General features: G+C 41.6%; 1 protein-coding gene across 3 annotated transcripts in view; it reads left to right on the top strand.

The window, feature by feature from the left end:
• Positions 1-27,218, top strand: part of gabbr2 (gamma-aminobutyric acid (GABA) B receptor, 2) — a 198,685-nt gene that overhangs the window by 88,586 nt on the left and 82,881 nt on the right. For all 3 annotated transcript variants that reach the window (XM_086193819.1, XM_086193820.1, XM_086193821.1), the window contains one exon: positions 19,581-19,751. In XM_086193819.1, the coding sequence (XP_086049945.1) occupies positions 19,581-19,751 (171 nt within the window). The remainder of the gene's footprint in view (positions 1-19,580; positions 19,752-27,218) is intronic.

Here is a 27,218-nt window from a genome sequence, read left to right as displayed (position 1 = left end):
CACTTTAAAAAATATCAGACCTCTTGAAAGTCGTTATGATAGTGACATTTTGCGGGGGCTGCAACGCTTGTCTAAACAATGTATCCACTGTTTTTCAGTCATTTTTTTCACTATGTAATTATTATTTTGTTGCTTTGTTAGCATTCCATGGTGGGTTGAGGTCGAGTCCATGAAAATCAGAGAAAGCATTTTCGATAGATGGAAAATTAGTCCGCGTGCAGGGTGAGTCTTTCGTGTTTATAAATGTTCATGGAAAGAGAAAAGACTCTCCTACTCCTTCTGATTTGTCAAGACATATTTGCTGTAGATCAAAAATGAAAACGAAATCATGCATGAAGATGAGACGTGACAATGTAAAACGGGGAAAATATATTTTTCATTTCTCAGGACCTTGAAATGTATGGAATTTGTATTTGATTGCATCATGTGCCTTCATAACTCCTAGCTCAAGACAGAAATCTTCTCACCATCAGCTGGAAAAGGATAAGAAGAATCACTGAATCCAGTATTTTTTTGAACTGAGCTTCTAAGTCATGTGACGTAATGTGGTGTGTGCAGTAATTATGGAGATCAGATTACCATTCTGTGCCAAAGAGTTCAAATAGAGCTCAGATTAATATAATATTTGCAGATCATCACCATCAACTATCAGCCATCCAGAGGGTCACTCATGGTGTAAGTGTTCTTATTGATATTTATGAATGCACATATGAACTGCAGCGAAAAATAGATTTACAGTCAGTCACTGCGACTGGAGCGTCCTCCTCAATTCAGGTACAATTCAGGAGGTTTAACACAGTGTAGAGAATCCATAGCAGCTGATGAGCTGCTGGAGACCGTCTCCAGTTGTCTCAAGTTACTTCTGCAGGGTGAGTGGAGTCATTCATTCTCACGAGGTATTTTTCAGGCGACAGCGTGAAAAGACAGAGATGTGTGTGACAATTGGACATGGGTTGAGGAAGATGAGGAGGATGAGATGGAAATTGAAGCAGACGAGGTGGAGAGGGAGGATGGAGCTGCTTACTGTGAGTTTCTGTGACAGGCCAGGATTTAACACATAGTCAATACCACTGCAAAGTGCAATCACAACGTGCTGTCTCATGCAGATGGTGGCGATCAATCGTCTTCCACGACCAGACTCAGTGGCCCAGTGGCCCCACAAGACAGGGTTTATATGTGGAGAGTTCCACAGACTGTCTGCTCTCTCTGTGTCTCCATCCAGGTTCATTCACCATTTCATGAGTTTGTCAGCATTAATCTGAAGTATATGCACAAGTATACAGTTTACTGCATATATGGCGGTATGTGAAATTATATATCTGCTCAATATTTTCTCTGCAGTACTTCTATCATTTCAGCATTTATATACAGGATATTTTCTGTATAGGCAAAATAAAATGTCACACTGCAGTTTATCTGGCTACAAAAATATGAGACAGGCTCAGATGCAGTTTTGTGAAAAGAGGTTATCTACAAATCCTTCTGCGCGTTTGTTTGCACGTCACATGGTGTTGGACTTTAAAATAACTGTAGACATGTTAGTCCAAAGTCAGACTATCGTGCTGAGATAATGCAGTTGGGAGTCAAATTGCTCCATGAATGTGCTTCAGTCAGCCTGGCGTTCTGCACTGCTGACACTGCAGTTTCTACCTGAACGTTGGAAGAGTGAACGGTCCAGGGGGATTGTTCCCACGGTCAGAGAAATTAGGCTGAAATCAATGAATTTCTGGACAGACAAGGACGCTAACATCTCTCAACTGAAGGAGTTGTCCATGTTTGCTAATGTTGTTGTCCTGTGGTGATTGCTATGAGGGGATGTACCCCTAACCCACCATTCCTGAGGTGGACATGAGCAGATCACTCCCAAGTTCAAGTATCCCGCGACAATGACAATCCAAATAACTGCAGCTGGGAATGTAAACTGAATGTGTGTGTGGTCGTGGTGAACAGGAGCACAAACAGGTGACATGTTTTAGGAGCACGCGATATATCGTGGGATTTGCTGCATTTGAAGTGTAGACGCAAGATACTAACCACACAGCTGCTCTCACCTTGTGTGTAAATGAGCATCACAGTGCCAGAGTGGATAGGAGATGGGAGAAGGAGGCAGCAGGACTCTTCCATTTTAGAAGGGGGGGGGGTGTGAACAGACTTACAGAAATTGGAAATACAATAAAGTGGGGAGTCGCAATCAAACAGTAACCATAACAAGTCAAACAATTCTCTTTTTAAATAAAAGTTATTCGAAAACTGAAGTGACACTTGGTGTTGCAAGCGGTATGACTTTTTTTTTTTTTAATGTTTCTGTGCTTCCTTTCCCTAAAAATAAAGCCCTCAGCAGTTCCACTTGACATGCCAGAGCATGTTATGTAATTGCTGGGTGTAATAAATATAATGCAGCTCCAGTTATGAAATAAAAGCAAATGCTGCATTGCTTTTGAATGGGAATTTGGCTGAGCCTCGCTTTTTTATTTTCCATCACAGTGTTTACGTCTCTGTTCCTAATGCATTTTTTATTCATCCCAGTCTTTTTTTGTTGTTGAGCAGACATAGTGTGCTTCATGAGAGAAGAGCTGAGCAGTGGAGTACCACAAAGCTTAACAATATATTGACTTTCCAGCTGTGCATGTGTGTGCATGTAATGTGCATCTTTCCTGTGCCAAAAATCACAGAGGTTCCAACTTTTGCCTCCTTTTCCTCTCACAGAGGGAGTGCTGTTCCTGACCGAGCCAAGCCTCAGGACATGACTCCCCTCCGATTCTGGATGAATAATCTGTTAGCAGTAATCCAGCAAGCCCACAGCAGGTCACATGTTGGGAAATGAGGGCTGAGTGAAGAGCCACATTTGATTTTTCAAGTCTGTTCCCTTGAGGTTTATTCAACTACAGTGTGTTTCTGTCCAGCTGCCGCACACATTGTGTTGCTGATGGCAAAGATGTGAGCAGTCAGGAGAACATGTTGAGTCGGTTTGCTGGCAGTCTGATTTTTAAAGAGGCTATTTTCACTAATAACAGACACAAGTGTGTGACTGCATGTCTGTGAGAGGAATGGGTGCAGATGCATGCTTTTTAGATTTTTTTTTTCCAAGCAATGCAGAATGACTGAGCGCTCCGAAGACTTGTTTTCTGTTACTGGGAACAGATCCTGAGTGTGCTGTCACATGCACCTAATATTTGTACTTCAAACACATCTTCGTGCTTTTGGGTGCATGATGCAATTTCTTATTTTCCCTCCAAACTCTTCAAACCAACAACTCTCATCCCTGAGAAAATGAAGGAAATGAAGCTCATTCTTTTTACACTGATTGCAGCCTATATGTTAAGAAGATGATAATATGGCATGTAAGTCTGACTCATATTTGACATTATAGATACCCAACTAATCTATGTAAAATGAAGTGTGTTGTCTAAAAAAAACCAGTCATTCACTCAATAAACCTCAGTGGAGTATTTTACAAGAGGGCTGATAATGAATTCCCTGTGGTTCTCACTGAGACTCCTCTCAGATCAAGGCAGTGATAACATTGCTGCTCCCCAGCCGCCTTTAACGCAAAACCTTCCTAATGAATGGAAGAGGACGGACGAAATATATGTGTTGAAACTCCATTTCACACCGGGGAAGTCTTCGCTAATTCATCAGCCATTATCTACTCTCGTTCGGTTCAAATTTGACACTTCCACACATTCTCACTCATTTTCTTTCAATACACAATCTTCCACTGCCTCCATCAGCCTGAGACTGAAGATAGCGAAGGTATGATGTTATATTTTGTCCATGTTTTTACGGGCTTCAACTCATGAAAGAAATTAATGTGTAACTATTTATGTTGGGGAGGTCAAAAATCTGAGCGGCACGCTCACTAAGACTTTGATTTGAACTAAAGAACAAACAAAAACAAGACCTCACTTCCTGGTCCTGCTAGCTTGTTGCACTAGCTGTGGGATCCTCTGTGTGGGATCTTCTCTTTTGAGCTTCGCTGTTGAGCTCTGGAGTATTTCATGTCACCAATGGTATGAAATTACTGTCACTTAAATTGACCTGATTGAATGTCTTAACGTAGAGAGACGAGTGAACAATGACCGATCACCGAAACATCCAGCACTCCCTCTGATATGTACAAGATCTTGCTTTTTGGCTGTAGAGAAGGTCTGAAAACAGAAGCGGTCTCTTAGCTTCGCTGTGCAACCACCCGTTGAATACAAGATGATATTTTCGTTCTTCTTTTTCTTCCTACATTTTCTAGAATTATCAGCTGTTATAGCTGTAATCACGTGTATAAATAATGCAGCAGTCTAGTCATAGGGAGACACAGTAAAAACATGATGTGTCTCTTCATCTCTTGACTGATATCTCCAGGCCATCTCTTCCCTTGCTGTAAGTAGAGAAGAGATAGCCTGCAAATCAAATTAGTCTTCTAATGGAGAGAGATGAAGAGAGAAGGAAAATGAGAGCGGGAGGGATGAAGGGAGGGTGAGAGGAGTCACGATAAATCTGCAGGATTACATTATTGTCTTTTTTGTGAATGGGGGAGAGAGAGAGAGAGATGGAGAGAAAGAAGGAAATGGGCTTGGTGGTCTGAGTAATATTGACTTCAGGGGAGCTTTTTCAAGGATGTATAACCAATTACAGCGGCCCTCCCACCACAAGCTCTTTTTTCAGACTTGGGACAAGTCAGTGGAACTTCAGTAGCAGTGCAGTGCTTTATTAGATTCATATTGCCTGACCTCTGAAATAGAATCCTCTGCATGAGCAACCAAGGAATTCTGGTACTGACAGACCCACATTCAAGCAGATACACGGCTCCCAGAGATGCACACTGGGGCCTGAGCCTGTTTAGCCTGCTGATATTATCGATATATATTGTGACTTCTTAATGACTTTTATTCAATGAGAGAGATGATGAAAAGAACTTATTGTGATATTCATCCCTTAAATTTGGTTCTTCAAGGTTCAAGGTTTCTTTATTTGTACCCGAGGGTAAATTCGTTTTGCAGGTAGGAATTCAGCAATCCCCTCATACCACTCACATCTCCACACTAGACATACCAGCCAGGTCCATACAATAAAATCAATCAAATAAAATCAACAACAACAAAAAAATCTATCCAAATATAAAAACATGGTAAAAGTGCTTGTCAGTGCGTCCTTTGATCTGAATGAAATCATCAGAAGTAAAATCCATATAAATAAGTTATAAATAACTTTATATAGATTTATGTCCGGTACCCTATGGTCTAGACTTATGGTCATTTAAAATTCCGACTGCTCTGGGTATAAAACTGATTCTGTACCGCTTTGTGTGACCCTTCGGTACGCTGAATCTGCGGCCAGAGCGGAGGAGCCGGAACTCATCATTTAAGGGGTGGGAGCGATCCCCCAGTATGGAGTTCGCTTTCCTCAGTAACTGCCTATTGTACACTTCTGTAATGGGGAGTTGGGGCTCTCCAATAAGCCGGCCAGACCACTTAATAATTTGGTTCAGTGAGTTTTTGTTTTGAAGTGACAAATTCCCAAACCAAGAGACCAGGGCGAAGGATAAAAAAGACTCGATAAAAGCACGATAAAACAGGGTCAGCATAGATCTGTCAGTGTTAAAACGGGCCAGTCTCCGAAGTAAAAACAAGCGCTGATGTCCCTTTTTACACACAGCTTCACAGTTTAAGTTGAAAGTTAGTTCCGAGTCAATGATAGTCCCAAGGTATCTGTAACTCTCAACACATTCCAGAGGTTGACCCTTAATGACGGTGGGATCATGGTTTACAGCCTGTAGTCTAAAATCAATGATCATGTCTCTTGTTTTGGCTGTATCAAGCACCAAGAAGGAACGATCACACCAATCAATAAAATCTTTAAAAACAGGACCATGGCTGGATTCACTGTTTGACAACAGACTTACAATGACAGTATCATCTGCAAATTTCAAAATGTGCCTGTTTTCATAAGTACTTTTGCACACGTTTGTATAAAAAATAAAAAGTAAGGGGGAAAGAACACATCCTTGTGGTGAGCCAGTAGAAGAGCATAGCGACTCAGATAAAACTCCATTCACCTTGACTCTCTGAGTTCTCTCTGTTAAAAAGTCTAAAATCCTTGAGGACCTCTCCAGAGATGCAGTGGCAGGGGTGAAGTGGAAAAGCAACTGGAAAAAAGAAAATTCCTGCTGCTTTGTGTCATTTTTGTTTTTTGATTATCAGTTGCAAGATGCCTGCTCTCACACCGTCTGTGAATGATTTTAAAAACATTGCATTGTCCCGCTTTTCCCACTCAATCTGACAGCCGGAGAGCCAGGAGCATGTGAACGGTACATTGAATGAATTTATGAAGCATATTTCTACCTCAGGGGTACTCAAAGCACTTTACAATGTTGCCTCTCTCACCCACACACACACACATACACAAACACACAGGGATGTGCCACGCGAGGTGCCAACCTACTCATCTGTAGCAGTTAGAGGTTCAATATCTCACTCAGGATCCCTCCGTCATGGTCTCCGTGGGGTTGATTTGGCAACACTTGAGCTGCTAGGGCCACTTCCTGTTCCCCAACTCCAGAATGTTTTTCTGATCAACATTAAGCTTGTCTGTTGTGGTTAACCTACTGTAAGCGCTGATACCGCTGCACATATACCTGCACATAGATATGAGAGAGAATTCTATAGAGAGACGTCAAGGGAAAAGAGCAAGAAAAGATACAAGCCATCTGGTTTTGTTCTATTGAGCTCAACCCGTTTATGAGAAACCAGTTTCCATTGTTTTGTTTTTTTCTGTCTCATATTCTCATTCTGCTTTGCATGAAAACAAGATGCTGCTATCCTCAGAGAGCAGTGGAAAAATAGAGGACAAAAAATGAGAGAGGGAGGAACATTGCTCATGAAACCATCTGGGTGTTCTCAGCATCGTTCTCTTGCTTTGGCAGCCAAACTGTGTTTTTCTTCTCTTCCTCTCTCTCCTACGTGCTATGTCTGTTCGGTGTACCCATGCTTTATTTATCATTGCCTTCATTAACAATTTAATTGAAAAGCAAGGGGAAGAGTCACACCTCAATATTATTAGACCAAATGGGACTAATAGAGTCCCATAAGTATGGACTATAAATGCTTTCTCCAGCAAATTGGAGCAAGAGGGAAAAAATAGGCGAGATGTCTGCCAACTTAAAAGATAGTAATTTGCAAACGCTGTCTGTCTCCGGCGAAATGTTTGCCCACTCACAACATGAATCCTCTGTATGTGGGCTTCCCCTGCACTGCCCATACATAACCAATCAGACAATGATTATTACACTGCAAGATACATCAACTTCCCTGTCAAATAGTTTATTACTTTTCTGAGTGACTGTGAACATGTATGTTGCTCCTCTGGGCAAACACAAGCAGCGCAATTTTTTCAGAAAGTAATTTTCTGTCAATTTCCTCGTAGTTTCTCAGGCTAGAAGACGAAACATCGAGTTAAAGCAGTGACACACTGTACTGGATGTGTGTGGACATTTTATTTTGGTGAACCACCATTCATTACTCCCATGTTTTTTGTCCTTGGGGAAAGGGATGGCGAGAAGGAAATCTGTATGCGTGTTCACTGATCCAGAAGCACTTGGATTTGAGCTAAAAACAAAAAAAAACACTTGTGGTCATCGTGCTATTTATTGGAAAATTATTTGGCTTAGTCAGGATTGCTGGATGAGGTTCGATCAGCTGTGATTGATGGCGAACAACGAACAAAAACTCAATTCCAACAACTTAGGGGAGGAGATAGGAAAAAGAGAAAATGTTAAACAATTCTGAATGCATCTCTTCAAACTTTGAGGATGCAGAATGTTATTACTGGACATCCGCTAATAAATCTGAACTCCCTTCTAATCAAGAATGTGCTTCAAAAAGTAAACGACAAGAATTATGGCATTAAAAGCTGCATGTTAGGCCCATCTTAATACACACGACAAACACACAAATGCTACTAAATTAGCCTCCCTAGATTGCAGACAAAAGGTATTTTCTTCACTCCAGATCTTCTGTATGTTTACTGCTACAGGGTGTGTTGATCAGCCAGTCTTGTTTTTACTCGTTCTTGGCTCCACTGGCTGAAGTCATAGAGTTTAGTTTATTATTTGCTTCGTGTTTGTCATGTAAAGGTAATTAGTCATTAAATCCAAAAAGAGCTTGTGTGATCGTGTCCAGAGGCCTTTGCTGTGCACAGCTTAAGAGACAAGTCGGCGGGTTGCAGCCTTCTTGTTAACACATCCACATCTCATGCTGTGGTACAGTGTTCGAGTCAATGATTTGATTGTGTTTGGCTGCACAGTGCAGGCTACACTTGCAACTGCTACAAAATGAGAAAACTAGCAGCAGCAGGGAGCTCATGACATTGTGTTTTCACAGCTTTAACCCAAACGGCAAAGTGGTCCCTACCTTACTCAAGTGTTCGTGCCGAAACATAACCAGACTCAAATCATAAAGCTTTAGCTTCATTGCCATGTATTGATTCAGAAGCATCCATACCCATATCATGATCCATAACAGAGTAAAAAGGAAATGTTGCATCTCTGTGCTTTGGGCAATAACTCATGAACAGGGAACTTTTTATTATTACTCAGCTCAAAAGATTTTTGCAGTAGAATATGACAACTAGTTTTTCGCTGTGTATTCACTACAAGTACAACCGTGCAGAGGAAAATACAAGCTCATGCAATGTAATCACCTGCATCCTCAGAGGATTCTAGTGTATAGCAGGATGGAGAAAGGAGGGAGAAGGAGGGAGGGAGAGAAAACTACAGTAATGGTCTCCACAGTTCAGCATCTACTCATTAATCATTCATAGGCAGCCAAGTGACAGCAGCAGGGAGCACGGTAAGATGTCAGGTTACGGTATCAAATCTCAATTTATAAATAGAAGAGTTATAGAACAAGGCGTCAGAATACCATCACTCATTGCCGCCTCCCCCTGAGCGTTCACTGATTTCCCTGCATTTTTGCAAGCATGCTGTGATACTTCATGTATGAGTCAAGCGGTGGTGTCAGAAATTACCTCGTCACAGGTGATCTTTTGATGAAATAAGACTGACTGTCACGATGACCACGTGCCCAACAATTGTCCTATTTGCCCCCGTAGATTCATTTTATTGTGTCTGACATCCTCCCCTCCATTTTCCAATCCTATCTTGTCAAAATCAACCACACACACACACACACACACACTCCACCACAGCTGGATCAATAAGAAAATGCTTCTCCCTGATCCTGTTTGTGATAGCGATGCTTCACTGCCGCTCATCTCCATCCTTCAAGGACGGCCTGTCGACAGATGGTCATATGAAGAATGGTGGAGTCCTTTAAACCTGTCTCATGGCAGAAGTGATGAGGGAGGGGTGTCCGAGCTTTCCTGCTTCTCACATCCTGAGACACGAGGGTGATAAGTGACACCCTGTATTGATCAATGTTCCCAGAAACTGTCACATCAAACATGCCTAGCACACAGAACAGTGAAGAACAACAAATAGACCACTGACTTATTCGGTGATGGGGGAGGACTGGGTGACCCTCTACCGGCTGCAGACATCCCCCCATCGGCCTTTTGGTTGACAGTTTAAATCAATTGCCAACAAAATAAGGAATTGTTTCATTCTTACAATACCCTTCAACTGAAGCAGATATTTGAGGAAGGCCTGTGTTCCAACAGGATCCATTTGGAATGTCCAACGATACCTACAGAGGGCTGTTTTCCACATTTGATAATATCAAGACAAAACCAGCATGGAGGTCACCTGAGGTAGAGAAACTTACTCCGCAGCATTTTCATGAAATATTTTTTAATCCTACAAATCTCCTGCAACACCAGGGATCAATGCAACAGCAGAAATGTCAAGCAAAGCCCCTCGTACTTTCAGCGGAAATGGCTACATTTTAAGATATTGTGAAAATGCAGAGGTCTAGTCGGGTTTAGGACGGCTGCTGCAAATATCCAGACACCTTGGTAACACCCACTTTTCTTACCAAAAAATAGCTTCACATGTTCATATGTAATATGTTGACTTTTACCAGAGCAGCAGCTGCTTTTTTGTTGTTGTTTTTTTTGTTGCCAGAAAAGCAGTTGCAAGCATCCTGACATCTCTGTAAAAACACCCACTTTTGTCACCATGAAACTGTCTGCAAATATGGTAACATTTCACGAAAGACGCTGGGTTTTATTGCCAGAAAAATGGCTGTCCTTGGCTCTTGATGATGTGGGCTTTAAAGAAATTACAGTGTTACAGGGCCTGTAGTCCACCGTTCAGCCTGTGTCAAAGATGTTGTTGTAAGGGGTCGGCTTGACGGTGGAGCCTCAGCATCTTAATCTGAGCTAAAACTCCTTTACACAGCGCTGACTGATGAGCTGAGCAACCATCAGCTTATCAATTAAGATTAAACTGTTAAGCCTGCTCATTAAACACTATATCTTGGATTGCTCATCCTTGAATGTTGACGTTAGTAAAGCAGGTTACTCTGTTCTTGTTGTCTCCTAATTCTGACCCCTTCTACCTTCCTTCACTGCTCAATTTTTATTTATTTATTTTTTTTACACACATCTTGTTCTACCCTGGTATGTCTCTGGGAAAAGTCACACCAAATTTGTGTGCATGCTGGATCGGAATACCCGCGGTAGATGAAAGCCTCTGTCACGAAAGGAAGTCATTTGGAAGCAGTGCATGTGTGATTGAGTGCTCACGCGGGGAAATTCAATTGTTGAACACCACACAGGAAATGTTGAACCCGAGCACACTGGTTTAATGGCTGTGTGCATATGCAATCACACTCTCAGACAAGGCCAATACAAACATCACAACTCCTGCAGCAAATTTAAATGCACATTAGGATCCAGGAAAAATGAAGAGATTTACTAGTGGAGGGGCAATCTTGATATCAAATATACAAGTAATAGTCCGTTTTAATCACACCAGACCTGTCATCAGACGCTTTATGATTGAAAACGTCAAGTCAGTGAAGCAAAAAAGAGCTGTGAGGGGGCAGCGTGTGAGGGGAGGACAGGGGCAGGAACAAGGATTGACCTGAGATGGGTGTGAAGCCATCAACCATAAACAGAACATCAGTCAGCGGGTCTGTGTGCGTGTGTGTGTGTGTGTGTGGGGGGGGGGGGGGGGGGGTGTGCACATGTTGGCTTAGCTATAACATGATTGACATGTTAGATCAGTGGCTGCAGCAGGCCATAAGCTGTTATGGAGGAGGCGACCACCACATCACTCACCTGTCTTGAGACCAGTTATTTTGAGTGGGAAGAGTGTGTGTGAGATGAATGATGAAAGATTTTTCCCTGTGGACGAGCATTAGGGCCAGGCTGTCTTAACTGATAACTTTATCATATCAGTAACGCAGCTGAAGCTCATTCCTTCATGCTTAACTTGTGCTCAACGCACGTAATTAAAGCAGGCAGTCTACAGCTGCCAGTTAAAGTGATGCTTCGCCCAAAATCTCGAGCTCACAAAGAGCTTCAAGTTGAATGTGAGTCGCTGGCTAATTCGCAGAAGAAAAAAAAAAGGAAAAGAGACGATGCCGTGGGGAGCTCAACACATCCATTTGTGAGTCCTCGAAAGGCAAATGCACTTTCCTGGAGGGGAAATATAGCTTGATAGGGTTACTCCAGGCTGCACACTTGGGGAGGGCGGTGGCCGTCCAGCCCTAGCAGACATTCTAACGAGCCAGATCAGTTGTCCTTACTCGCTAAATGGTATTTCAACTTTCATCATGGCATTTAGACTTTTTTCTCAACATTTGAACTTAATTCTTAACATCTTGGCATTTCTATTTCAATATTTTTGTTCTTCTTTCTTATTCCTTTCCCAAACACTCTTCTGTAATTCCCTGTTGCTGTTTTTTTTTTTCTTTTTCCACATTATGCTGATGTTGTTGTTTCATTATTAATATTTTTGTCACTGATTTTGCCAGGAGGACTGACAGGCAACATCTGTTGCTTTGAAGTCAGTCACTGTAAGCGTGATCTAATGAGAACTAGCACTTCAACATTTTTCAGACCCTAACAGTGAAATACTAAACCAAAAACATGCCAGTCCACAAATAAAACCTAGAGAAACTAAATATATATATTTTTTCTTCATTCCACTACATAAGCGACAAAACTGCATGTCAATACTTTATATATTCAACACTCATTTAATAAACATTATGAAAAGGCTCTTTTCATTTCATTCATCTGTCTTTTTTCCTCTGGATTTGTACTCCAGGTACAGTAAATCTCTTACTTCAAAGGTAACAGGAGGAAATTATCCTCCTTTGCATCATTAGTTTCAGTTCAACAAGTTTTTATTTCCTGTCATGTCCTGTATTTGTAAGTTAAATTCCCTCCCAGGAAGGCCGGCGGAGAACGATCTCTGTAATGGGCCTTAAACTGCTTCAATTAGTCCTCTGAATTCTTCACATATCTCCATATTGTCTGCTGCTCTCTAGCGCCATCGCCATCAGCTTCCAATCACCCTGCTTTGGCTTGAACTCACTGCACATCGAACACACACACAAACACACACACACACACACACACACACACACACACACACACTCACTCAAATGGCTAATGCATCTCTTCTCAAATAGCTCTGAGCCATTTGGAGAGAAAAAAAGTGTGTGTGTGTGTGTGTGTGTGTGTGTGTGTGTGTGTGTGTGTGTGTGTGTGTGTGTGTGTGTGTGTGCGCGCGCGCGCGTGCACATATTCAGTCCATTAAAGGTGGATCCTCCTCTTGTCATTTATATCAGCAGGGTGGAGCTACAAACCAATTCATCGTTGATGGTGGTGAGTGTGATTACATCATGATTATGAGGAATGACACTCACAAATATAAAGACACACGCGGAACAGAAGTCTTAAATGATGTCAGAAACCAACGGGATGAGTGAGCTACAGAGGAATAAGGGACCTGCGGTCTAACGTGGCTGCACATATTGAACAGTTTTACTCTTGTACTGGTGTTCTGTCTGCTATGAGAACATCTGATTTCTCCCCTAAGAGACAATCTTCCCAGGAACATGTTCTTCATTTCTCTAAATGGACAGAGAGACAGGGAGAGAGAGGGTGTGGGGGGAAATGGTGTTGATTATATGAACTCCTCTCAGTTCATGCCCCAACTTTGATTTCCCATCCCATAGCTGGAGCGATGGTGTGCTGCTAGACTGAGCCACTTGATCTGCTTGAATGGATCATTGTCTGCAATACATGAACTCGCTAGGATCAATAGTCAGATAGCACTTGATGACTGGGATCAAGCTCCCGTCTCATCTTCTTCTTCTTTGTTCATATTCCCTCTGTCACTCCCTCCATTGTCTCTCCTCCTCCTCCATATCAGAGTCTTTTATCACCGGTGGGCCACTCAACTCAATTCCTCCACCATCCTCCTGCAATATTCATCTCCATCTCCCTCCCCCATCCCGGTGCTAATGAGTTCTGGATGTGGTCGGTGTGAGGTCCAAAGCTTCTCCCTTTCTGCCGTCTCTCCAGCTGGGTGCTTCCATGGAGCACCAAATGCCTCTCTTGAATATTGAATAAAGCCCAGGACCCCCCTCTGAGCTTCCTGATCAACAGCGCCGCTATTACCCAGCTGAGTCTGCACGGGGTCCCGGGGCTCCGGCAGGAGGGATGGGCTTTGACTCTGTTGTGTTGTGGGCGAAAGGCAGAGATAATAGGCACGAGTGGGATGAGTGTTTGAAGTTTTTAATACTATCCCTGGCGATCATGAAACCTTCCATTACAGTTTTATAACTCGCTCAGTTTGCCTGAGGGAAAATCTGAAGTCTCACTCTGGGACAGCATGTGGGACATTTTTTAAAAAAAATACATATTTTTCGAATGAAGTAAAACGCGCACATCAAAGTTTACCTTGAATTGGATGAGATCATGCCAGCTGATGCAATGTTGTGTCCTAAAACTTGATCGTGAGCAGAACAATTCTACAATTCTACAATTCTACAATTTCATTTAGCAGACGCTTTTGTCCAAAGCGACGTACAACACAAAACACACTCCTGTCCAATTGATTCACTGAGGATTGACAAACCAGCTTTTATTTCACCAAGTGGTTCATTTTATTTTAAAAGCAGATGCAAAAATTCAATGGCATGAAGGATTTATTGCCTTTGACTTTTTTTTTAAATATTTGCCATTGGTCTCAAAATAACTGGTGTTTCATTTACTTTTTAACCGAACGACACTGAATAAGTACCAAGCAATCGTAGTGTGGCGCTGTATTTATACGAGATCCTGTGTTGTCAGCATGGAGTTGAAAGACTGATTTTCACGCTATTGCAGCGATCTTCATATACTTTATCTAAGAGAGTATACTGGCTGGTGAGTCTTCGTTATTGGACACAGCTGATGGAGAAATGTTGATTTTCTGTAACTTGAAACATTTGGAAGAATTATTCTGGAATAAATTCCGTTTGTAATCAACAGTTTGCCATCAGTCAGCGATGTCACCACACAGCGCGTGCCACAGCGCGTGCCACAGCGCGTGCCACAGCGCGTGCCACAGCACCATGACTGGGTGGATATTTAGCTGCCGTTCATTTTTATCTGGCTTCTCCATGATAGCCACTTCATTATTCAAAGGCCAACCACACAATTAGCACCAGCAGATCCTATTGCAAAGTAGTCCCGCTAGGACCAATCAATGCTATTAGATCCGTCAATGTGATTAGACACAGTCTTGCATCTTCCTCATTTCTCCTTCAAACTGCTTGTGCGAGGTTGTAAGGCTTGTTGCCTTTAATGTATGCGCCATTGATTCCCAATCTGGTGCCAAATCCAGCCTGTATAATACAGAAGATATAAACACAGAGACATTTAGCAGTGGATGAAGGACTTGAGACAGTCTGGAGTTTCTGCAGACATCCGCAAAGAAGGAAAGGTGGTTTTTTTTTGTTTTGTTTTCCAAAGGTGACCTATAACGAAGTCTTAAACCTGCAGCGCAGAATTTTTGTCTCCGCTTCTGGCATTAATTATAAAAGCCCTCTCAATGCTGTCAAAGCATGGATACTGTTTGATGTATGACTAGGACACAGGGAAGTAGTGAGCTATTCAATATCGACTGGAAACTGAAGCACATTTTAGCTTTCAACATACATGTGACTGGTTATTTTTTGACTGCGTTTCATTATATTTGTCTGTCGTCTTGCAAATCATCAGAAGTTTCACTTCAAACTGTAATTAATAAAAAAAGACTCATTCACACAGAGATTCCGCAAATCCTGAGAGACTCAAACAGAGGGAGAGACTCGGTCAGATTTCCCCACCGACAGAAGATGTGGGTGTCCTCAGACCCCGGGCCCAGCCAGGACAGCTCCAGGGACTAGCCTGCACTTTTGTCAAGTACTGTAAAACTCCTTAAATCTGCCTGGTGAATCAGCACTAAACAGCTCACTTTGCTCTCTTTGCTCTTGTACCTGTGTCTCCCTTCTTTTTTTTTTTTTTGTCCGCGCATAAACATCCAATTACTTTGATTGTGACTTGAAAAAAGCAAATCGGAGCAACAGCACAGCTTTTGTACTCACTTCAAATGGAATGTGATAAGCCACTGTGTGTACAGAATGTGTGAACAGATCACCGCTGCGATGGCATCAGTGATTCACCTCCAGTCTTCACTAAAACGTTGCGTCTCAGTGGGACAAGACGGATCCTCTTTCATACTACCAAGAGCCTTGGTGACCTTGTAGTGAGATGAGAGAGAGAAGCCGCCGTGAGCCCATCGCCACAGTTTTAATTACTTCTGGAAAAGGAGGGCTGTTGTACTTTGTGTGTAGCACACAGGGATCTGCTTGGGGAGTGTGTGAATGTGTGTGTCTGCGTGTGATCCGTGTGTATGTGCTCACACTGGTGTGGAGCTCTCCACTAGCCTTTTTGGGGCCGGCCCTTTTTAAAATCCTCTTACATTAGCCACTACTCTCCAATGTGCGATATCATAGATCTATTTTTGGCTTTACCTCTGAAAAGGCTGCTCAGACTCGTTGGATAAAGACGAGTCCATTCTTTTAATAATACATTGGAGCTCCCTCTCATCTCCACTGGCTTCATACACAGTCAGAGTAAGAGCTGCTAGCTGACTTTGATTGACCTGCAGACTTGGTGATGTCAGAGTTTATCCTGCATTTTATTTTGTTCAACTCTCATATTAGCTCACCTGTATTCAGTGATACACGAACTATTTATGAAGCCTAAATAGATATATTTGTTAAATACCAATGAGTTTGAGCTGTTTTTTTCGATCATTTATCTGATACAATTGAGTTCATTGAACTAGAATGGTTTTTTTCATGGCTGTTAACAATGAAAATACATTGTCTTGTTGTCATCGTTGCTTTTTTCCACTGGGTGACGAATATTGATTACATTTTCTCAAGCCTGACAACAAATGTTTAATCTGCTCTACAACACATTTTGTACAGAAATTTCTTGAAAATTGATGGCGCGGTGGAGAATTGGCCCGGAAAGAATCCCTTAAATTTTGGTGCGGGTTGTTCTTAGTGCCACCAGTTGGCAAAAGTAACACTTGATGGGTCAAGCAGATCCATCTTAAAATTGGTCAGAAACATCTAAAGAACGTGATGCATCGCCGTGAAGACTGGGAGTTGTTAAGTGGTGTTATCATGGCGTGGCAGCCAGTTTAGATGTTTCGTCAAAGAAGACATCGTGGTTATGGAATGTAAGCCTGATGAAACTCACATTTGATTCATATAGTTGGTGTGTGTGGGGATCGATAGGTTGTTGGTCAATCTCCCTGATGAGGAGAGCGGAAATCCACACAGGAGCGCTTCCCCCTGTGGGTGGAGCTAACAGCCTCAGCTAAATGGAGATGAAGGCAGTGCTGGACGAACCTCCTGAACTAGAGGATGATTCTGGATTTTGCAGTTGTAGCAAGATAATGGCCTTTCTTCCTGTGTAATTGATGAGCGTAATCCATGTGTTGTTTTAAAAGCCCCCCTCATTATGTGTGAACATAAACCCCTGCTGGACTGTGCAGAAAGAGGTGATTTAGTGGGCTAAACAAGATGTGCAGAGTCGGGATCCATTAATTGTAGACTGGAGGGTTATAAAGGTAATTTAAAATCTTTAATTATTTAAGAAGACAAAAAAGTTATATTGGCTTAATACAGTCAAGCTAAACTACACCAGTTGTAATTACAGTGTATAATACCTCCTTCAGGTCCTGTTATCTCATGACATTTGACTTGCGATGCCTTCTGATCCCTCTGTATTCTCTCATTTATACCATTTAAACTCTTTTCAGTGCATTTTCAGTTTTAATCAGGTTTCTGATTAATGTATACAGCAGCACTGTGATTAATGAGTAGTGAAGCTGTCTGGAAGTCGATAGAAGCTTAATGAGAAGATCAGAGTCAACCCTCAGCCGAAAAAGGTGCTTGAACTCCTCCGTACACTTTTAGGAAATCTACTGGTGTACCTCTTGGTCTCAGTCAGAATTATAATATCCTTGTGTTGATCGCTATCATGAATCACAACTTCTGCTTAATCTCTACAAAGTATGTAATTAACCCTGCACTGATTCATATCGCTCCTTAAATTAACACATTGATAGGACACTGAAAATGGAGCATGGTGCTTTATTATCTCGGCTCGGCAGTGAGGTAGCCTCCGAGCTGCCGCCACAAAAACATTCCACACCTTTCAGACCTTTACTCTGAAAGTATTACCTATTTATAAATGCATTTCATTTTTGTCTAGAGATGTCTGAGACAGGACAAGTAACATAAAATGACCACAGGCACATCTTATAAGTAAAACATTCCACTTCATTTAAATTATTTCCAATGAACTATGAAACATGTAAATTAGGAAGATAAAGTACAAGATCTTTTTATATATATATATATATATATATTCTAATCTAAGCTGGATGTTCCATTGAAAACTGTGCTCACTTGCAAATTCTAATTTTAATGCTGAAATCACTAACGGCTATTTTTGCCTTTGGATGAAATAGGTGACCTATTATAGAGAAGGTGAAACAATGTGGAAGAGAGAAAGCAACCCTTGGTTAGTATGGAAATGAATCCATCCAATGAAGAGTTAAGCCAGCTCTGAAGGCAAAAGAGGTCCAATCGAGTACGAGCAAGATGGTACACCAGCTGCATTCAACCAGTATTCCCCCTCCCTGCACCATATTCAAGTCCGACTCAAACAGCATTCCGAGGGTGTCTACCTGCTGTAATGTCCCGAGTCGAACAGAATTGACGAGAGGCAGGAAATACCTGGAGGAATTTGATTGGAATGCTGACAAATACGTGTATCCTGAGTGTGTAATAATGGAATGTAAGGTGAGACCACGAGGGTACAGACCTTTTCATAATCTGGAGCTGCCACTGATCCCGCTTTCTTAAACATGAGTAGTTCTGAGCCAGCAGGCTCCAAACCGCAGTATTTTTAGGGAATGAAAAAGGATTTGAGTTGGCCAACAGCCAAAGACACACCAGTGTAATATTTTTGCTTGCTAGCTTTCTTTAGTCATCGAGTGCCTATAGAAAGAACGCCGGATTGGTTGATTTCTTTATATTAGTAGGTGAAAATGGGTCGTTACGTTGTGTACGGTAAACACGTTTAACATTTTGTTTCACAAGAAGAAAAAAGTAACTGAATTTTGACGTTCAAAAAGAGTCACAACTTTTCATTCCAGCTCGACCGTTGAAATACTTTTGTTTGGTGACCTTGCACTGATTTACAGAACTGAGGGGAGTATGTGGCGTTTGAGGTTCAACACCTTTCGTTCTGTGTTCACGTGTGTGAGAGGAACGCACGCACGCACGCACGCACGCAGTAGGAAGCTGGCTCAAAAGGTCAGGCATACAGGGGTCATCACTTCTATACAGTACAGCTCTATTTACAGTTACACTTTGAAGGTGCTATGACATTTCAAGGAATTTGAAAGAGTTAATTTGTTCGTGACCTACTATGAGTGTATGTGTGTGTGTGTGTGTCTTTGTGTGTGTGTGTGTGTTTGCCATGCCCAGAGGTGAACCACATTACATTTACTCTATTAAGAACTCTTGTCCATGCTTAATACGTTTCACGTTCTAAACCACATTTGCAACTGAAAAAACAAAAACCTCACTCAGTACTGTGACTAATGCAATGCTGGCTACTTTTATTTTTTTGTATTTCATTATTTGTATCTTCAGGATCGCAGCTTGAATTGATATTCTGATGTAGTAAATCATCATTTCAAGTGTCCCGCTCCTCGAGTTGTATTTTTTCAGATTAGTTTCACAATACTTTACTCTCTCGTACTTTTAGTTGCACTGCAATTGAGTAGTCATGAAGTAACAAATGAGTGTACCTGAGAGCAGGTTACTCTGTCCTGGCCACATTGTTTTGATTCCTGAAATCACTGACCAAAGCAAGGACGGACTTGAGTTCTGTCATCAGTGGAATAAAAAGCGCTTCTGTGCTCAAGCTCAAGTGGCACCGGCGTAATCTGACAGCGTGTCGCCGTCATTACGTGCGACTGTAGTATTTAACCCTCACAGCAGGTCTCGGTGCTCAAGATTCTCTCTCTGTCTCTCTCTCTTTTGTCATTCCAGCTGTCGTTTGCAGCAACAACTCCAGTTCTGGCGGACAAGAAAAAATACCCCAACTTCTTCCGCACTGTCCCTTCAGACAACGCTGTGAACCCCGCCGTTGTGAAGTTCCTCAATTACTACAACTGGAGCCGTGTTGGAACCCTCACACAGGACGTTCAGAGGTTCTCAGAGGTCAGTTCTTCTTTTTCCTTCATTTAGTGGGTTTAGAGTGGCTGCACATCTCCTGCATGATGATAGTAACCTAAAGATGAAAAGGTTGTGCTTTTTTATGGCTTTATTATGCATTTATACTGCATTTATTCATTTTTCACAAGTCAAGAAAGTCAAAGGGATACATGCACTTAATACCCACGTGTAGTAAATCTTTAATATCAAGAATGTATTTGAATTTTTACCACAAAGTCTCGCAAATGAGCCTTGTCATTGTCAGGAATCATGAGCTGCAACATACATTTTCAACACTGGAGCTGGAGTGGAGCCGCGTGAACTCCAGTCCTGTCTCCTGTCAATCAGATTGAGCCGAACAAATCTGAGGCCCAGGTTGAAAAACACCAGAAATATCTGTCTGAAAAGGATAAAGTCATGTTTAATTCCACTTCTGTAGTGTTTGACTACAGCTTTTGTGATGACAGCGAATGTTTACATCTGACATTTTACTACAGTTTTTACTTCACAACCCCTTTCATGTGGTGAGTAATTTTCAGGGGAAAGTACAGTTCAGCCTTTGTTGCTAGAACTGTGTGAAGTCATTTGTGCAAAGATGAAGCCTATCATCTCCTTGTGAACTCTCTCATGACATTGAAGGCGCTGAAGTTCATCCTAAAGCTTGAGGGCTTATTCTGGAATTTGTGGATTGAAGACAGGTGCAACAACTGTGACAAAACACATATTTTTTTGTGGGAGGGTTGAACTTAAAGGAAACAAACAGATTTAGCATGTGTTTTTGGGCATAATATCACATCGGCACCACAAGAACATTCTGTTGAAAAAGACACATCAGAGGTGCATTAATCTGAGGAACAGATTGTGAGCTGTTGCCTCGAGGCCCTGGTCGAAACAATCTGCTCAGCAGCTGGGGTTGGAAGTGTAGGTGGGGGTTTGGGAAAGGGGGCGGGTATAAGAAGTCTCACCGCAAATCTCAGAAAGCCCAAATCCCTTTATCTCTCCCCTCCTGAAAGCACCAAGGGGCTTAGGACAGGAGGATGACGGAAGGCCCGATTCAATCAACCTGCCACAAGATTGGCCTCTAATCCTGATTTACAAATATAAAACCATCGCTTCCATACGTCATTATTTGTACAATCTTCTTTCAAGTTCAACGGTAGCTGTTTTTTGGGGCATTGTGTAACTAATGTTGCTAGGATACCCTGGAAAGGAAAAAAAGAAGCAAAAATATTAAATGCATTACCCAGTTTTCTTTAATGGGAGGCGTCCCTCGGTTCAGTTGGGCAGTTTATGTTGTTTGTTTTATAATCAGGGCTCTTGGTTTAGGAATGGCATCAGTTGCCACTCAACTAATTACACCGTGTCTTAAAAAAATGACATGTTTTTAACTTGCAATTGTTCTCTCACTTCCTGAATTTGGAACTGCCTGACTGCTAATAGTCATCACTGATGGAATCCAATAACACCGCGATTCTTTCATGGAGCTCCTTTGGTTTACTTTTTAGAGCGATTTTGATGAAACTGGGTCATAAGATCAGTAATATAACAAGGAAAAAGTGATTTAAATCTGGAGGTGATCTCAATCAAACTGTACATCCTGCAAATTCTGATGATTCTCTGTACAGGTTCGATGTAGTATTATGTAGTATGAATGCTTTCCAATTAAGAAAGGAATACTTCATTAGTGTTATGCTATTTGAAATGACACAAGTGACTTTGGCATCACAGACGGAGAGGAACAGAAACAATGTTCTAAGATGAGGATGGAAACACTTCAGTTCCGCTCATGAAAGGTCATGAGACCACATCAGTTGCACGAATGTCACAGCTCAGCCCAGCTCTGTTTTTTTCTCTGCAAGTCTATTTTTTTTCTTTCCTCATCACAAAATAATGGGCCCCAGGCATTTAGAATGACAGAACCACCATAGAAACTCTTCATTTAAGCTGTTGGGTTGCCAGAACCATAGACTCAAAAACATCTGTTAATGGCAGGAACAAACAGAGGCAGTATAGCTGGTAAAAAACCAGGAGCACATCGCACACGTCTCGAGTGTGGTCCAGGCGTGAGGTTTTTTTTTCTATTCATTTCATCCCTTAACGTCCTCTTCCATCTTTTCCACTATGTGATTCCTCCAATCAGGAGTCTGGGCTAGCTTCACCGAAATGGCACTGCCAGCCAGCAGCTCAAATGACAAAGTACATCAAAATATGTTCGGAGCTCGTAGGAGGAATGAAAGAGGCACCGTTGTCCTTATTCTCCAGAGCTCTACGGTGTTCCTACATTTTCTTGTGTCTGTTTAAAACCAATAACACCTTAGGAAAAAAAACTGTGAAAGTGTTGTCATCCCTGTCATACTCTCTCTCTCTCCTACTGATTTGCTGTGCTGTTTCCCAGGGAGCCCGCTTGCAAGGTCAATATTATGTAACACTTGTTAAGGATTCAGTCAGAGGCACACACACACACACACACACACACACACACACATACATACACATATATACACACACACACACATACATACACATATACACACACACACATACAGTACGGTGTCCCCTGGGAGCGCAACCTGTAAGCTAAAGCCAGCTCGTCACTTCTATTTATAGCTACCATTGGAAAACACGCATCCTTTTTGTTGATGGACACTGCTGCTCCATTAATCTGTGGTTAATTGTCGTGATGAGTAAAGGCTAGGTGTTTCCTAGTATGAAAGTGTCCACACACACACACACACACACACACTCTTGCACATGTTCACACACCGAGTAATCAACATTATTGCCAGACAAACAGGGCTCACCCAGGAACAGGAATCAGGATTAGAAATCTGTCCTCTGCCTGGAACCCTCTGAGCTCAAGTGTTTAATTACACCATGACTACTGAAAAATCCTCTCAGCATCCCCTTTCTCAGTCTCTCTCTGTCTTTTTCTCACGTTCCCATAGATTCAATCTAGAAACCGCTTGGTTGATACCTGTTGTGTTTGTTTGGTTGTATTTCACATGGATATTTAAATTCCTCTCCAGAATGACTCATTCATGCCATTATGCACCTCATGAGAGGAAGCCATACCAGATCTTGACATCGCGCTGTGGTGCAAACCCTTGTCACACTTGTTAGTACAAGCACACGACCGGCATTATAGTTCGAGCTCTGGGATTCGCATGCTGATTTATACGTCGGTGTAGCCCACGGGATGCGTGACAGATGAGGAGCTGGGTTTGTAAAACCCACACTGCATGAAAGGTGTAGGTAGATCGCTCAGACAGCCAGATGGAAGGATAAAAAGCACCTGCTAACACTCTGGTATGTGTGACACTTATAAACACGCAAGCTTACACAGCAAAAAGGGCTTCACTCTGGGAACGTGCCTGGAAATGATGTGTTAATGATTTTGAGGTTTTGACCACCGCGGTCTGTTTGTCTCGCAGTGTCACGCTGGTAACATCTGAATCATCGAATGCTCCTCTCATGTTTCACATCAGGACACTTGTTTTAGTGTCTCTGCACTTCTCTGAAGGGTGTGATTCATATTTGTGTGATGATTGATTAACAGTGCCAAGCTTAGGCATAGCAGCAGTCTGTAGCAGCCGCAGAATTAAAAAGCGCCGACTGTAAATTTGAATCCAATGTGTGGTTGAAGAGTTTTACATGATATTAGAGCTCAAACTATCAATAAGGCCATGAAAAATAAATCAGTTGTTTAAATCGTTATTCAAACCAAACCCAAATGTTTAGTTAAAGCTCAGTTGTGAGGAATTGCTGCTTTTTAATCAGATGTACATTTAAATAGGTTTCAGTGGGTGTCAAACTCAAGGACACACACAGTCTGTGGAATGAAAGATAGCATCTGCATGCTGTATAAGTGTGGGATGATCCTGTCAGATACACCCCAAAGAGAATCACAGGGTATCCTTCAGTTTCCTGCAGCTCACCAATTCATCACCACTTTGTCTGTGGTTGTTTGTCCGTGTCTTTGCTGGAGGACAAAGTCACTCTGCGTCTTTGAAAAGAAACATATTGTGGTAATAAATACTGGTGCCATCAACCACATTGATGTCATAGAGGAGTGATTGTCATTATTATAGTTTCTGGCTTTTACTCAACATCCAAGTTGTAATAAAACTTGGTACCTCACTTTTCTTTGCGCTACCTCATTTGGTTGTATCTTTTGCATTTCCTGTCAATGCATCATCACAACCAACAGCGCCCAGATCAGTGCAGCTCTGTAATTGATAACGTTCCTCTGTCTACCATTAATGGCATGTGACATGAACATGGAATTCCAAACATCCTCCTGGTATTTTATCTATTTTTGTGTATTAACAATGTATTCCTTATCTTATTGGTGACCAAAAGCCTCCATAGTCTCCATAATTAAAATAATTATTTTGAAAGATACTGTATAAGGTTAAGGCAAGGTTAGGTCTTGGTAAAAAGGTTAGATTTTACTATCTGTCATGCGTCCTTCATATGCATTTTTATTATTAATTTATTTATTGGCATAGACACTTTTATTTGACAGTAGACAGACAGGAAACAAGGGGGGGGGGGGGGTGACATGCAGCAAAGGACCTCCGGCTGGGATTCAAACCAGGGTCAGCTGTGTATGTGACATATGCTCGAACCACTCAACCACCTCAGTGAGTCCTACATTTGCATTTTTTAAATGTATTTTCGTAATGGCTAACATTAACACTGACTAGGTTAGGAACTTGTTTTTATCATCTCAGAAGAGCAGCACAACAAGCTAATAGGAATTTCAGCTCAGTTTAACGTTAACATGCTGCATGTTGTAGCTTTCAGGGGCAATGGCTTGGGAAGTAATGAATGAAGTTTGAGTAGATCTTCCAGGAAATGATTGTAAGTCAATGTGATGTCCCCTATGGTGAGGCAAGCATGAATGTGTGAGTAGTAGGTAGGGTTATTTTTACTTTTGTATTTTCTGCAAGGGATTCCTTGGTAGCCATCCATACATATACAAATACACACAGGACACAGTACACAATAAAATCTTCCTCTGACAATAGCTTTCTTCTCAGCGGTGAGTTGTGTATCAAACTGAATCTTGTCATACACGCGTGTAGGTCTTTAGTACATATTCTGCATATGATTGATTTTTCATGCTTCCTGTCACATTTTTCTTTTAACACCAAGCTAACCAGCTGCCATTTCTTTCTCACCCGAATTTGCTTTCCTGCAAGGCCCAGTAAGTCAGTGCTCCACACACCAGGACATTGTATCTTGTCCAGACCACCACAGCTATTGTTCTCCAAGAGCAAAACCTGGTTTCATCGATCCACTTCAGCCTCCCTGATGTTTCAGCTCAGTGAGGAGTACATTGGAGGAAATGTTTGTACAGCAGTGAGTGATGTACAGAGTGATTTCAAGCTCCTTCCAGAATACCAGACGAGGAGACGTTTATGACAGCAGGTATTCGGAGCTGAGTGAAATAAGATTGAGGCCGTTCAGATCCATTGATCTTTAAATGGCAACAATCTTCTAGTTGATTACACAAAATAGATGCATTGGCTCATTTTTCTGCCGTTAAATGGTGATAGATATAATTGGGGTCATTGTTTTATGTTCCTTGATTATGTCACCTGCTATATTTCTGGAGTGATAGATTTAGCTTTGAAAGATGGAGATTTGTGATATCCTTTTTTGGCAAAGTAAATGGCTTGTGGTAGCTTGTCTCATTCCAAAATATTATTAAAATGTCTGTAAAAATGTTTTCATCATATTGTATTTTTATCAGATAGAAAGGGTTGCATTTTCACTACATTTTTTACACAATATTTTTGCAGATCTGTTGACATACCTCACATGAGCTTGCTGGTTTAATTCTGACATGATACTGATATATCTCACCCTTTTGATAAACCAAAAGGAATGTAATCTTGTAATTGGTTACAGTTTCATGAAGCCTTAGGGCCTGGAAATAAAATTTCAACTGTGAAATCCAGAGTCTAATATTGAAATAAACTTCCCCTTCCCTTTACCGTAAGACGACACAGCCATATTTAGCTGAGTATCATCAGCATAGCAATAGATAGAGTTACTCAATGTTTCCTGATTTTACAGAGAGAGATTAAAAAGTAGTGGCCCTAAAATTGATCCTTGGTGAACCCCAAGAGTTATTTTAGAGTATGTAAAACATGAGGAACTGCTAGATAAAAGGTACACAAGATAAACCTGTTACAGATTAGAGTGAAGTTTATGCCTCTTCATCCTAGTACAAATCCCTGGGTGAAGTGCTCAGATATTTACAGATGTCATCTATGACTGTCTTATCTGTTAGATAATCTCCAAATTCCACACTTCAAAAGCAACCAATCTGGTTGCTATGTGGGCTCAACATGGTTAACAAGATGATCAATTGTGATGAAAAGGGCTCTTGTATTTAATGGATTAGATAAATAGAATTCCTCACAATCTGTAATCGCTTTATTATAGAGGGTCTTTTTTTTCTTTTTTTATCAAATGCCCTCTTCACTGCAGTCTGACAAGCCCTTTTTTTTTTTTAAATCAAGCAATATTAGCAAAAGCTGTTGACACCCTGTAATTAACTACATTCACAGGATTGTCAAGTGAGGCAGGGGTAGATGTATTTGAATTTCTATAGCACTCAGCATGCACTAAGAGTGTCACTTCAAGAAGAAGACAGTGTTTCAACTGTGGAAGTTGGCAGTGTACAATAAAAGACAGTATATTTATGCACATATCCAGGTCGGATCAGAAGAATTGCCTACTTTATGTTGAACTGAGAGTTTTTGGGATGAAAAGCATCAAAATAAACATCTCTAGTTTTGCTTTTTTTTATAATAACCTGCCAGTATAAATAATGTGAAATCCATCCATTTTCTTCCGCTTATCCTGTTAAGGGTTGCGGGGGGGCTTGAGCCTATCCCAGTGGCTTTCGGGCGAGAGGCGGGGTACTAATGTGTAAAGTCATCCGAAGGAAACTGAAAAGAGTCAAGAAGTTTGTCCTGTATGTAAAAATAATGTCATGCCATTCACTGCCAAGAAGGCAACCAATTTGAAGCCACTTGAATACAACAACAAACTATGGCACATTCACAGACAAATATGGGGCAAACACACAGGGGCTTCATCTGTTACAGTAGCTTTTATGATGTCTTTGCCAATAGAGGTTGGCATTCCCACTTGAGTGCCTATGTCTCATCATGTTCCCTAATACCATGCTAGCAGGTGGAGGTGAAGGACCTGACGGCCACAGGGGATTGCTGAAGGAGAAAGTCAGTCAAAGGAACAGGAGAAGATGTCCTGTGGCTGCAACCCTTCCCTGTATCACATTTTGACTTTTCAGGCTTAACCAATAAGTTTAATAATGGCTGTTTTCCATTTAGATGGTCTTAGATCCTGTTGTTGTGCAAGCTGGCTCACCGGGATACCTGGAACTTTTAAATGGAACAGGGTCATTTAAATCGTATTACTTACACCTTTACTTTT

Source organism: Aulostomus chinensis, chromosome 22, assembly GCF_037954235.1.
Source record: "Aulostomus chinensis isolate RoL2024-O1b breed Wild chromosome 22, RoL_Achi_v1.0, whole genome shotgun sequence".
In the NCBI taxonomy this organism is placed as follows: domain Eukaryota; kingdom Metazoa; phylum Chordata; class Actinopteri; order Syngnathiformes; family Aulostomidae; genus Aulostomus; species Aulostomus chinensis.
The sequence above is the reverse complement of the archived record's forward strand: the minus strand, read 5'-3'. Positions and strand labels throughout refer to the sequence as shown.